Below are 12,507 nucleotides of genomic sequence, written 5' to 3'. Positions count from 1 at the left end.
CACATGCTGGTGAACGAGTACAGACTTACATCGTTGAATTGCTCGTAGAGTTATTCAGGGGTTGCTCGTGAATTCATGTATTCGCGTGGTACAGCTTGACCACAATATGATAAGGAATTCGACAGACCCAAAAGAATATTTCATGAGATCAGTGTTGAAGCACAACGCGGTGAGGGTCGAAAGGTGATAAGGTTTCGTGGGTCGACAACCTTTTGCATCAATTTATCTAGTTACGAATCGAGTGCTGATTGTGATTCCACATTCCATAAACGTATCGTCTGTCCCAAGGTCTGTGCGTAGTACCTCCTAGAGTAAAACGTGAAACATGGGAAAATACACGATTAAGGTGCATATTTTTTACACGATAAGAGGGGTGTAATTTTATGATCATCAATTCTGGTATTCCATTGAGCAAACCTGTACAAAGTCAAGTTATATTACATTGTAATTGATAATTGAATAATTGAACTTCCAACGTGCTTTGTGCATTATATCTATCAACTAATGTACACTACTCACAATTTCAGGTAGGGATAATCGGTGGTTCAGGATTAGATGACCCGGCCGCTCAAATACTTCAACAACTTGTTAGAGTATCGCAAGAAGATGCCAAAAATGACTTCGGCTATCCATCGAGCGATCTCTACCATGGTTTTATCGGAGATACAGAGGTTGTATTACTCTCTCGGTAAGACTATCAACAACAAACTAAATGAAAATTGACAAAGGTGTCGTACTGTATTTCACAAACAATGCCGATTACTCCAAATCTGATCTTTACTGAATGACTTCAAATACCATATTGGCACACAGACATGGAGTGGGTCATAAAATTATCCCAAGTAACGTCAATTACCGGGCCAACATAGAGGCTCTTCGTCTGGCTGGCTGCACTCACATATTGGCTTCTACCGCATGTGGATCACTACAAGAATCTATCCGTCCTGGCGATCTTGTTTTACCGGACAGCTTTTTGGACAGAACATCCAAGAGAGCAAACACCTTCTTTGATGGCACATCAAAAGAATACCAAGGTATTTGAATCTCATGGCAGATGAGTTTTCTAGACAGATAAATGGTGACAAACAATGTTAAAGTTTTTTTTTGTACAGGTGTATGCCATGTACCAATGGAGCCAGCATTTCATCCTGACATTCGAAAGATAATTTTAAAGGCAGCTAGCCTTACTGACATAAAGCTGCAAGATGGGGGGACAGTCGTAACCATCGAAGGACCTAGATTTTCATCAAAGGCAGAAAGTCGTGCTTTCCAACAATGGGGTGGCGATCTGATCAATATGACCTTGTGTCCTGAGGTATGAGCATTTTCCATTACATGGCTCGATCCTTTATAACGCCAAACTTTTTGTCAGTAATATCTATATTACATTTTCTGCCTAGGTGTGTTTGGCCAAAGAAGCAGGTATTCTGTATGGAGCTATTGCTCTGGCTACGGACTATGACTGCTGGAGGGATACAGGGGATAAAGTATGTGTGGCTGACGTTATGGCTGTATTCAAGAAGAATGTGGCCAGAGTAACTCAGCTCCTTATCAAAGCTGTCGAGCTTGTAGGTAGCTCCACTGATCAAGGAATATGGGATCAAAAAATTGATGAACTAAAGGTATAGTCTTTCATAGGTCAAAGAAAATGATTCCATCATACATTATGTTAACTTACTGGGATGATATAAATTATTCTAGAATTTGGTCGAAAGCAGCAACGTTTCGTCAAACAAACCGGCGTAGGTCTTATGAAGATGGCGTTATTGCATTACTACATTACAACTTAAATGATTGCTGGATGAGATCGGCGTGTATTCTATAGAAGTATAACGAAATGAGGATGTGGTTGTAATTTAACCCGGGACATAGACGTTCGGAGCGATAGAAATGGAAAACAGAAGAAGTTCAAACGCCATTAATGATACCTACAATAACGGAACGTGATATTTATTTATAATATATAATAATATAATATAGATGGAACGACCAATAAATCGTCCCTGCAATCATATCTACAAATTACAATATTTTGCCTCTGCCGTATTCTTCTTCGATCCCAAATTTGTTACATTATACAATAACAATATATTCACAGAAATGATAAGCGAGCTTCTTTATACTTTCGACCTGCTGCCAACTAAATTATCGCATAATGTTTCATAAAAATCAGAGACCATCTCAATTTTTACGTATGGCGCGTCCCAACCTTCGCTTTGTTTGCCGGCTGTTGGTTCTTTTGTTCGAGTCAAATGTCTAACATTAAAATTTATTTATGAGAACAAAAAATACGAATAAAACTGAGTCATATCAATGAACGCAATTTGAAACAGCCCCCAATCAGGACATAAATCAGGAAATGTTGTAAGTATAGGATACAGGTACAACATTAGCAATATTTAGCAATATAAATATAAAATAGCAAGCAGACGAGGTAAGACATACCACCTTCCTTGAGATGTTAGCACTTACCAATTTTGAAATTTTGTATTTCTCACTTTCATCACGCAAGACGCCTTACTTTTAATTTGGAATGCGCAACGTTTCAAATATTACGAGTACTAATCTGACCGAATTCCCGAAATTCAAATTGTCTCGGAATATAGTGGATGAACTTTCAATCATGCAACAAACATCGGGAATTTTCTGGACATCTGTCGAGAAATATGTTTGTTTGTTTCGATTGACAATATGTTATATTCCATTATTTTCGCAATCGATATGAGTATGACCAGTCAGCCGCCTATTTACTCGCGTTTCGACCAATATTATTGCTGGACTTCATTTCTATATCTTAGATTGAATTTATCTTCATGTAATTATACAATATTACAGAACTATAATGCAATTAAATATGGAGGTAGGGAGCTATATGCACTTTCTACTGTTCGTCATAGACACGTTTTCTGTTCACTTACCTTTTTTTATAATGATATATCTATTCAATAAAGTGATATCATATACAAGACCTGTTTCAATTTGTAAAACCAAACATTCAGAGCAGATCGATATCCGCTCTTTTCCTATCCTCATTGGCGGCGAAAGTTACGTCTAAGAATACGAAGAAAAAATCCATGAATTGAATCGTTTTTACATCCTCGATGCAAGCTACTTGTATGTATAGAATATGTATTTATTATAACAACGGCGAACGTATCGTGCTACTACCTCCGTAAATAATTACAAGTTTCGATAGTTCTGGAATGCGATCGACGTAGACCGTACTCAATTTTTGTGTTTATCGGATCTGAGCTTGGATTTTTAAAGACGGTCCAGGTACCTCACCCAGTCGCGATTTCTACCAATTTTTGGAATTACTTCTCGTTCGAAAAAAATTTTTAAAATAATCCGTACTACGATAAACCAATCATGCGAAAGGCTTCGAGGTGATTTCGAATAAAGCGTTGAAATATAATTACGCAAATAATATTGCCACTAGGGCTGAACTACCACGATGGAAGTGGATTGGGCATTATTTCTAAACTGAACTCGATGAATACTGAGCAGCATATCGTCACTGGATTTACGTTTTTCCCGCGAAAAAGCAAATGGACGATTCTCGCGCCTAAAAAATGAGAAAGAGCAAGAAGAGATAGCTCGTAGTTCCAGCTAAATCGATTTAAATCTATCTAAATAACTAATATAGGAATTATTCCGAAAATTGTGTATTTTATAAACATCGGCCTGCGTTAATTATCGTATCGCGGTTCATAATACTAACGGTGTAGTTCCAGTTACATGATACAAAGATACTAAGGAACATATAGCACTGAGCCACATCTCAATGAAAGTTATTGTCTTTTTGGTTTGATTTCAATTTACAATCCCCGAAATTAAGTGTTTTAACGAATATTTATTAACACAATTCGACGAATCTGAACGAAAACAAAAATGAAAACGTGCCTCAGCGTTATTTGGTCCGCAATCTGTCAAGTATTTCTCTACCTAATTATAATTATTCACTTAAATATTTCATCTGTGCTATTGCGACGAGGAACGGTGGATTTCTCCGGTCAACCAAACGAGCAAAGCTATCGAATAAACTTTTGACCGGGTCTGATTATATTAGCTTTTTTGTTTTTTCAATTGTCTGCACACAGTATTTACAAATAGACACGTCGCGAATTATTCCGAACTTTGTAACCGTTGATACTAAAAAACTCAATGCCAGCATCACATTCTCGTTCTCAACTGTTGTTGTCGCTACAAAGCAGTTGGTAAGACGTTAACAACCATAGTGGTATCTCGTCGTTGTTTTTTGTTAATTAACAAAAATATTAAACATAATCAACCTTGGCAATGGTTTGACTTATTTATAGAGGCATGCCTATAATTGCATGTATACAGAGGATACAACACTTCTGGTATAAACGGCAAAGTTCGGACTGTTATCAACAAGCACTCGTTACCTGATATTCCTTGCACATAACGGGCGTAGGATACTGATGGATGAAGTTAGGAAGGAGAAGAGCGTGTGCTGCGGAACGGTGGAATTGATACCCATTCATTATACCTTGTTGTCGACCATATCTACGTTGATCTTGTAGTAAACATAAGGGTAGTAGTCGTTTTGTCCGAAACCCAGACCTGGTATCTCCACACTCTGTGTCAGAAGTTGAGATAATGAATCAAAGTGCAGACGCACAGGTGATAATTATGGAATTGTTCTGATGCCTGTATCTAAGTCGAGGTCGAGAGGTTCACCATAAGTGAACCACGACTTTAAAAATAACTAGTTTCATTTGAATGGGCTATTAGAGCTTGCGTATATATTATAATCATTTGACTCACATCTTGGTTACCAGACTGTGCATTTCCACCGGACGTAGCAGAGGAATCCAAGTGGGCATACAACTGATTCAGAACATCCCGCAGCCTTTTACTGCTCTTTTTGTTTGGTTGTAATAGAATGGCTTGGAAATTGACTGGGAGTCCATACCTAATTGTCATGTAGATTTGTTAATCTAAGGGCTTTTAACGGATTACCTGGCAATCGCGAGGCAAGTATGTTCGCGGTCCATGCCGATATCACTACACCTCGATTACGTACCTGAGGACCGATTCGACGAATACACGTAAAGCTTTGACATGAATCCAAGCACAGAAACATTCGCTGAAGTTGACTTTCAGCCATCGAACCAGGGGTCCGAACTGCTTCTTTTTATCGGTTACGAGTTTGGTGATCTCATTTTTACCTTGAAAGCAATATATCGAGTGTCAGCATGAATCACCGAAATTCTCGCAAAGCCACCTTGAAGACTTGGCTCTTGATTACGGGTACAAACAAGTCAATTACCAGCTGCTAGCTCTTCCTCATTGTACGTAAAATCACGAACAATGAACTTCTTTTCCCGAGCGTGTAACTTGAATTCTTCGACAACTTTCTTGAACAGGGTTACGGTGAATAGCCCGTATTCCTGATCCTGGCTGATCAGCTGTGTGCTGCGAGGAACTATCATGTCAGTCAGCTTTTCATACACAGCATGCCACTCTGGGATGGCAGATCTGATGAGAAAAAAATCGTATTAAATTGTAGTTAGTGTGCGTGTTTGTTCTCTGCGTATTCTTACAGGAACGGTGAGTTTGAATGTGCAGATGTATTAGTTATAAAAGACTACACACAAAGATTACACAGCCTTACTTGGGTACAATTACGAGCAACGTCGAAAGATATTCGCTGTCCAGGATGAAATGCTCTTTTTTGACCAAATCAGCCAAGTTACGAGTCAGCAAACTCCCTCTGTCAAAAAAAGTTGAATAACAAATTGAGTAATCATGCATACATCCGTGCAGTAATTCGGTCTCGAATTCGGTTGATCAGAAAATAGTTGCTGTAATTTAATTTACACACTTTTGCCAATTTTGGCGTGCACTCGTGAATTAGAATGCAAAATGATTTATGACTGTGACAAACACTGGACATTGACAGTGAGCGTAAAGTTAACTCACGTTTGTTTCTTTTCGAGATTTTGCAAGCTTCCCTTCAAATTGTTGTAAGTTGTCGACTTAGTTTTGAGATCCGCGTCAATCTGTCCTACTTGTTTGCTGATTATATCGGCAATATTACGAAGAGACTGCTTTATCGGATACTTGGCCATGTCCCACTGGAATCTTGTTATATACGATGGCAGGTCACCTAATCGCATTAATTGTTTTCAAATGAGTACAATTAGTCACTTACTCTGCTTCAATGTACTGATATTCCAAACAGAGCCCAGTGCGAATATAGGGATGATAGAATTTGGTATCTCAGGTTTATTAGTGTGGTTTAGGAGTGGTGGTATCTTTGTATGCCGGTGGTGTCAACCACTGGCAAAAAATGGTGTCGGTTGTTTTTGGTAAAATTAATCGATATCACGCGGGTTCGGTAAAAAAAACAAAACCATAATTTGAGCAATAACGAATAAGACATGTTACCAGTTGCACCATAATGACTATGTTCGGATATGTAATTGCGTGAATGCGACTGATGGCGAGGCAATTATTTCAAAAAACTACACCACAGGATAAACACATCCGACTGCATTCAAAGTTCATCTGCATCGAGAAGGCGTAAAACTAATGACCGATCGAGATTAAGGATTGTATTTATCTTCCGTATATCGTACCTGTTTCTGGGCTCTGCTCAGAACGGAAAGGAATGCAGAGGTGAACCAGATGTACGGCATGACATAACGTTGCAAATAATTTATCAAGCCACATTTTCTGCGTACATTGTGCGGTAATATCAGGTATACCATTTTCTACGATACAACAATGAACGTAAAGGTTGGTCGTGGGAAAGTGAAGCCGCCGCGAATTTGAAAAATTGCCCGCAAAGAAATTTAGATCGTACGCGATGCAAGGACATTGAATCTTACCAATTATTGACTATACAAGAGCAGAATTTGATGTAAATCATCAAAGGCTTTGAAAATACATTACAAGTATCGCGATCACATTATCCGATGGTGTAATCAATTTTATTAGAGTTGCATAATCAGAACTGACAACTATTTTATTAGTATTAATCAACTAATAAGCAATAGAGGAAACAAAATTTACGTGATCGGTTTGAATATATCAAAAGTTTGCGATCCGAGAGAAGAGATTTCATTTTTATAATTGCTGCTTTCGGGCCATCGTGATTCTTCAGATAGATCTTTTAGCAACCGCACGAATCTGGGTTACACGGACAGCTGTGCAAAACAGAAGGGATATAAGCGAAGCGTAAAGAAGAATTTAACGTGATTGCATCAGCTTCGGGCTTAGGGACAAGGGTTAATAATGAATATGAACCATCGACAAATATAAATATGTGTTCAGTTAATATTTGCAACGTAATATTTTGGTTCATCGAAACTGCGATTATCGATATGATTATTGATATTATTGATCAGTTATCATCGTATACAAAATTCCTCGTGCAACACGTAAAATGTCAAAATGAGTAAGAACATGCGTTAAGACCTTATTGACCTAAGGTTAATTGTTGTTGAATGTGTGACGTTTCTTTGCGTACTAATAATGTATTGGTAGATTTCATAATTCTTGTATTTGTAATGTATTTGTATCGTTTGTTCAGTATTGTCGTTTTGGTATTGAGTAAACTATATTAAAGGGCTATTGAAATTATACATCAACGGCCGACGTTGTAATTATCATAATCGTAATCAAATGCATAGTTAAAACGAAAATTGGACCTGGCAAGGAGAGCCTGCTGGCGGTTTGCAAAATCCTTGATCGTTTAAATGAAAGTGGATATATCTATGATAACGAATTCTGCCAAATGCGATTACGTGATAGATCGTAAGAGCTGCTAGTTGATTGAAACGATAACACCGATCGACGGAAAAAATCTCTGTTAAATTCGACTCAAAGTCAGGAAACAAAGGTTGGATATTCATTTCAACGATCCAGTGTAAAAACAAAGGGAAAGGACAAACAATCTCTCTAGGACAGACGGCTAATTGAACTGAGGGTCACAAAATTTTACAGGCAGCTGAGGTGAACGTTCGGTGGAAATAAAAAAAGCAGAGAAGGTGAAAGTTACGAAAAAGAAGTAGAAGGGGTACAGCGGTGGTAGAAGATAACTAATTGTAAGAAAAAAGGAAGTAGAAGAAGCGAAAGCTCGGGTGGGTTTTGACGTTAACAATTTTGACCGGAGTGTTCGTCTCGAGGAAGAGAAGCCAAGATTTGTTGGCTCTTTTCCGTTCCGCAAACTCGTCAATTTGAAGCGCACTTCTATGCTGATTGGCAACAGATAGAGGCTCAACGAAAGAGAAAGCATAGTTTTACAATAGATTTGAATAATGATAGAACAGAGATATTTAGTCAGTTTATACGGGTCGGAAAGTTTTTGGAGAATAGCGGAACGTGCGGGACAAGCCCTCCGGGTTAACGCCGATGGACGGTACTGTGGGATAATTTGCTTATGCCGACATCGTTTGGGGTGCAACAGGAATCGTAGGATTAGGTCAGCGTTATGAGGAGTTTTGTCGAGGTTGACGAGGGTCTGGTGGTGGGACGGGTACCTGGGCTGGGCAAATCGCTGCTATGGTCTTGTTCTTGGTCAGCGTCGTCGTTGTCATCTGACTGATGATCGGCCGACGTGTGACGTGTTTTTTTCACAATTCCAGACCGCCCCGTCTTCTCCAGTTCGTTATGGTCGCAATTTTCATCATCCGAAGAAAAACAGGGAGACGGACTGCCGGTGGTAGGGCTTGGGCTTGGGGTAGATGGATTGGAAGCCGCACACCAATGGGTGTGGTAGCACGAATACATTGACGACGAATCGTTTGGAGTTCGAACTTCACAGGTGCCTTGGGAACTGGATGACTGTTTCTTTTCGGAGTTTGAAGGATGTTGGTGAAGGTGGTAATTGTGATGGTGGTTGTGATGGTTGTGGTTGAGGTGGACGTGGTTGTGATGATGATGACGTTGGCGATGATGCTGACCTACGGAGGCTGTCAACCCTGGTTCTTCCGTCTCCCTCCATTGTTCACGGCGCTCCCTGGAAGTCTTGTGTGACGGGGTGACAGGTGTGTTTGGCGGAGTGTCCGGCTCCCCGCCGAGGGGTGAAATCTCCCCGTCCATTGACGCTTGACCTATCCATTACAGCCCAGTCCCAATCTCCTCCCGTTTTTTTTTTGTTTTGTTTGTTTTTTTTTTACGTCTCATTCAACTATAATTGCGTCCTATGCAAACGCCTAAAGGCAATATGCAACCAAATAGAACGAAAATAAAATGAAATCTACTTCGAAGATATTAAAGTGGAGCGTCAAGTTATTTCCACGAGAGCGATCCTCTACCTCTTTCGCTGAGAGAATTCGATGCCGTTCGATCTAACTATACAAAACCATCTTGGCGTTACATTACACAGAGCTTCAGAAGAATTTCGAAAATTGATGTCACTAATTATGATGTAGCCTTCTCTGACAAAAATCAGGCAGATAGGGCTATCATCACCATAATTAAAGGAGTACTCTAATTTTTTTTCAGACTTATGAACGAAAAATATGAAATCTGCCTGTTTTAACTGCTGTTTGGAATAGTGCTGCGTAAGACCTGACGCTCCATTAATTTGTTCGAGTTAAAATAAAAGCAGAGTGACCAAAAACTAAATCAAAATGTAAGATCAATGTGAAAATAAATAAACAATCATGGAAGGACTGATTGGCAGCCGAAACAATATAACAGATGCGGCAAATAAATGATTTTACCGTGCAACGCAAACAGCCAATTACTTTCGGAAGTGTATTAATAAAAAAAAAAAAAATTGAGGGAACCAAAGAATGAAACCTAGACGCGGTTACTAATCGAACCTCGATGACCACAGTAACCCAAGCAACTCCTTTGATCCTCCACTTTGTACGTTAAATTTGTTTTACGCCAAGAATCGTGGTCCCAGATTCCGGATGCATTTCGATTCGTTCACCTCCTTGTGGTTTGAACAGATTCAGCGGCCGTTTCTCTTTATTTTTTGACAATATTTTTTTAATACTTTTTCGATTACTCATAAACCCTTCGGGATGTTGTGCGCAAATCGTGAACGGTGTGGATATATTTCATACATTGTTAGTGAAAAAGAATGATAAAAAAGGCAAGGGAAAAGGGTTAGTGTGGTCCAACTGAATCGACGCAAGCCAAGCAACACCGCCAACAGAAATTATCGATGGTAAACAATGAAGAAAAAAAAAAGCAATTAATATTTGTCTTGAATCAAATCCAGGAAACCAAGCACTCTACGTACATATGTATATAAATTGCATTATATATTGGGCAGTACATTCGTACAGTAGCTGACGCATTCGAGGAGAATATCCCACGTTTTAAACAAAATACGTAATGTTGAGCCACAATTCAAATATAACCGAATTAGAAATACAATGTTACTCAAATGTTGTCGAACAATAGCCCATTACCACACGCATATCGAAAAAGGATGATCCGCCTAGGACAGCATTTTAAATAAAAGTAATTCGCGCTTTAATTCGCATCAACCACCGTACGGATACCTGGCATTTGATAATTACATACGTTATCGTATTTTCGTATACCACAGGGCAATTAGGGAAGTTGGGGCATAAAATAGGGACCCATTGTACCGGAGACTTGAACAAGAACTTAAGTTGGGCTCTGATAAACTTAAACAAAAGGTATTCAAAACTATCGATAAAAGAAATTCCTCTCCAATATTTGTGTGGTTGTATCGTGTTGTGTTCAGTATTAATTGTTACCACAAATTGTGGTTGACTAATAATGTGGATGTAACTTAATACAAATGGATACACGTAACCAAGAGTTCGTGGTGCCTTACTACAAACTCAATCTATAAATTATTTGCAATGAAGTCAAAATCATACAAAATGCTCGTTTCTCAAGGCTGTTTTACCAAAGCCTATGTATTCAAGTTTTGAGATTCATGACTGCGAATCACTAACACAGCTCAGTTGATACAGAATTTACAGAATCATCACAGACCATGGCGGGGAAAACGACCGCTGGATAATTACAAGATAAAAAATATCCTAGTCATTTTCTAAATAACAAAAAACAGACTAATTCCAAAAATGGTCCAGTGCATTTATTCTGAAAAACTTGACCAAACATCTATTTGACCATAAGGCACCAGAACTTTCATGTACAGAGTAGCCCTTCATTACAGAGACGATATGGATAAAAAGATGGATAGATAGTGGAGTGGAGCAGAAAGACTCACTGTTGTTGGCCATCAAATTTTCGTGTAGCTTGTCTCTCTGATCTTCGAGAACTTCCCCCAAGTATGTAGCAACCTTGCGTGTCACCTGCTCTACAAATGTGTCAAGTTTACCAAGGTCGTCGGAAAGGCCGACGAGCTGGTCCAAAGTGCCAACCTTCAAGTCGGGTATGTGAAACTTGAAATTTGATGACAGCGAATTCTGCTTGGATGTTAAATTGTTCATAGCCTCCCATGTTTGCTGGCAGGTCTTGTCGCCAGGAGCCGAAATCAGCCAGTACTCAGTCATCGCAAATATTCTTCACAACGCCCACTGAGCAACACTTGGCTTCTGGAAAATGCAAACGTTGGTTAGTTTATTTGACTAGATGTCGCCACTTCTACAGAACACCAAGTGATCTGATTGCGAGTACATAGATTGCGTACGAGTACGTTTGCAATATTTATTACAAGCTAAATTGGAAAAAATATATGTTGATTATTTTTTAAGAATCTGAGCGCCACAACAAGCTACCTACAGAAAATAGTGTGTCGGAATATCAAATGGGAATAGAGACTGAATAAAAGGGGGCGTGGCACTTCGGCGTTTTTCTAAGACATTACGTAATTTCTACCATTTCCACGTGACTGGTAAACGCGACACGAATCTCCGATGTAGTCATAATGCAATGGACGTATTGAAACGAAATGAAAGCACTTTTCAACTTTCGAAAAGATCTCAAGTTTTGGTAGTAAAATGTCCTTGAGCAGAGTTACCGATGAGAGCAGACGAATGTGTCGGACGTCTCGACGTCTCTTGACGCCAGTCGTCTTCGCTTGGCCCTCCGATTATTGCAAAATCAATAATCCACCCACCCCATAACGTTCGTTTAACGAATTCGGTGTGAATGCGCGAAACACGTCGAGCGACAGGAGACCCTCGATAGTGAATATAAAAAAAATTTCTCGGGGCTACGACGTGAACAAAAGTAATGAATGTAGAGTCGCAGATAGAGGCAAACAGAAGGAGCTACGGCATCAGGCCCACCCGCCCAGCCAGACGTTTGATCAGATCAGCCTCTCGCGGTGCCTGGCACTTCCAAAATTAAGTGACTCGAGTCGATGGAATCGTTAAAGGCGCTCAGATATTGTTACTGAACAAATGTATTCACCTTATAGTCAGATACACCGACGAAACTGAACAAATTCAGCAACAAACTGAATTCCTCGCGAAATTCAGACGGACCGCGCACACTGCTCGACTGCCACCTTCCACCATTATCTCACGTCTCACGTACTGTCCCATGTCTATCTCACGTGACTCTCTACTG

At 39.5% G+C, this 12,507-nt stretch overlaps 2 protein-coding genes across 6 annotated transcripts; one reads left to right on the top strand and one right to left on the bottom strand.

Moving 5' to 3' along the window:
* The first annotated feature begins 32 nt into the window (after nucleotides 1-32).
* LOC105692675 (S-methyl-5'-thioadenosine phosphorylase) lies at nucleotides 33-2,014 on the top strand. Of its 2 annotated transcripts, none has more exons than XM_012412015.4 (7): nucleotides 33-183; nucleotides 289-346; nucleotides 528-688; nucleotides 814-1,034; nucleotides 1,113-1,315; nucleotides 1,401-1,622; nucleotides 1,702-2,014. In XM_012412015.4, exons 2-7 carry the CDS (start codon nucleotides 326-328, stop codon nucleotides 1,744-1,746), a joined length of 873 nt encoding a protein of 290 aa, XP_012267438.1. In that variant the 5' UTR covers nucleotides 33-183; nucleotides 289-325; the 3' UTR covers nucleotides 1,747-2,014. The 2 variants fall into 2 exon arrangements, with proteins under 2 accessions (XP_012267438.1, XP_048509902.1); XM_048653945.1 differs by having other exon boundaries at nucleotides 34-169.
* Nucleotides 1,919-12,504, bottom strand: LOC105692674 (V-type proton ATPase subunit C). 4 transcript variants are annotated; one of them, XM_025746847.2, is made up of 9 exons: nucleotides 12,349-12,504; nucleotides 11,201-11,528; nucleotides 8,514-9,086; nucleotides 5,950-6,136; nucleotides 5,642-5,740; nucleotides 5,297-5,505; nucleotides 5,051-5,195; nucleotides 4,792-4,939; nucleotides 1,919-4,603 (listed from the first exon to the last, which is right to left on the bottom strand). In XM_025746847.2, exons 2-9 carry the CDS (start codon nucleotides 11,484-11,486, stop codon nucleotides 4,508-4,510), a joined length of 1,743 nt encoding a protein of 580 aa, XP_025602632.2. In that variant the 5' UTR covers nucleotides 11,487-11,528; nucleotides 12,349-12,504; the 3' UTR covers nucleotides 1,919-4,507. The 4 variants fall into 4 exon arrangements, with proteins under 4 accessions (XP_025602632.2, XP_012267433.1, XP_012267435.1 ...); XM_012412010.4 differs by lacking the exon at nucleotides 8,514-9,086 and having other exon boundaries at nucleotides 12,349-12,499; XM_012412012.4 differs by lacking the exon at nucleotides 8,514-9,086 and having other exon boundaries at nucleotides 11,201-11,525; nucleotides 12,349-12,487.
* Nucleotides 12,505-12,507: the final 3 nt, after the last annotated feature.

This window comes from Athalia rosae, chromosome 4, assembly GCF_917208135.1.
Source record: "Athalia rosae chromosome 4, iyAthRosa1.1, whole genome shotgun sequence".
Classification (NCBI taxonomy): domain Eukaryota; kingdom Metazoa; phylum Arthropoda; class Insecta; order Hymenoptera; family Athaliidae; genus Athalia; species Athalia rosae.
Note: the sequence above shows the minus strand (reverse complement) of the source record. Positions and strands in the feature narration are given on the sequence as shown.

Excerpts from the sequence above, each read along its gene's own strand:
- LOC105692675 (XM_012412015.4), top strand. The coding sequence starts at position 326 with ATGGGAAAATACACGATTAAG. Across the intron at positions 689-813 it reads GAGGTTGTATTACTCTCTCG|ACATGGAGTGGGTCATAAAA; the intron begins GTAAGACTATCA and ends ATTGGCACACAG. Across the intron at positions 1,316-1,400 it reads ATATGACCTTGTGTCCTGAG|GTGTGTTTGGCCAAAGAAGC; the intron begins GTATGAGCATTT and ends TTTTCTGCCTAG.
- LOC105692674 (XM_025746847.2), bottom strand. The coding sequence starts at position 11,486 with ATGACTGAGTACTGGCTGATTTCGGCTCCTGGCGACAAGACCTGCCAG. Across the intron at positions 9,087-11,200 it reads AAATTTGATGGCCAACAACA|GTCAAGCGTCAATGGACGGG; the intron begins GTGAGTCTTTCT and ends TGTAATGGATAG. Across the intron at positions 4,604-4,791 it reads CACAGTCTGGTAACCAAGAT|AGTGTGGAGATACCAGGTCT; the intron begins GTGAGTCAAATG and ends CTTCTGACACAG.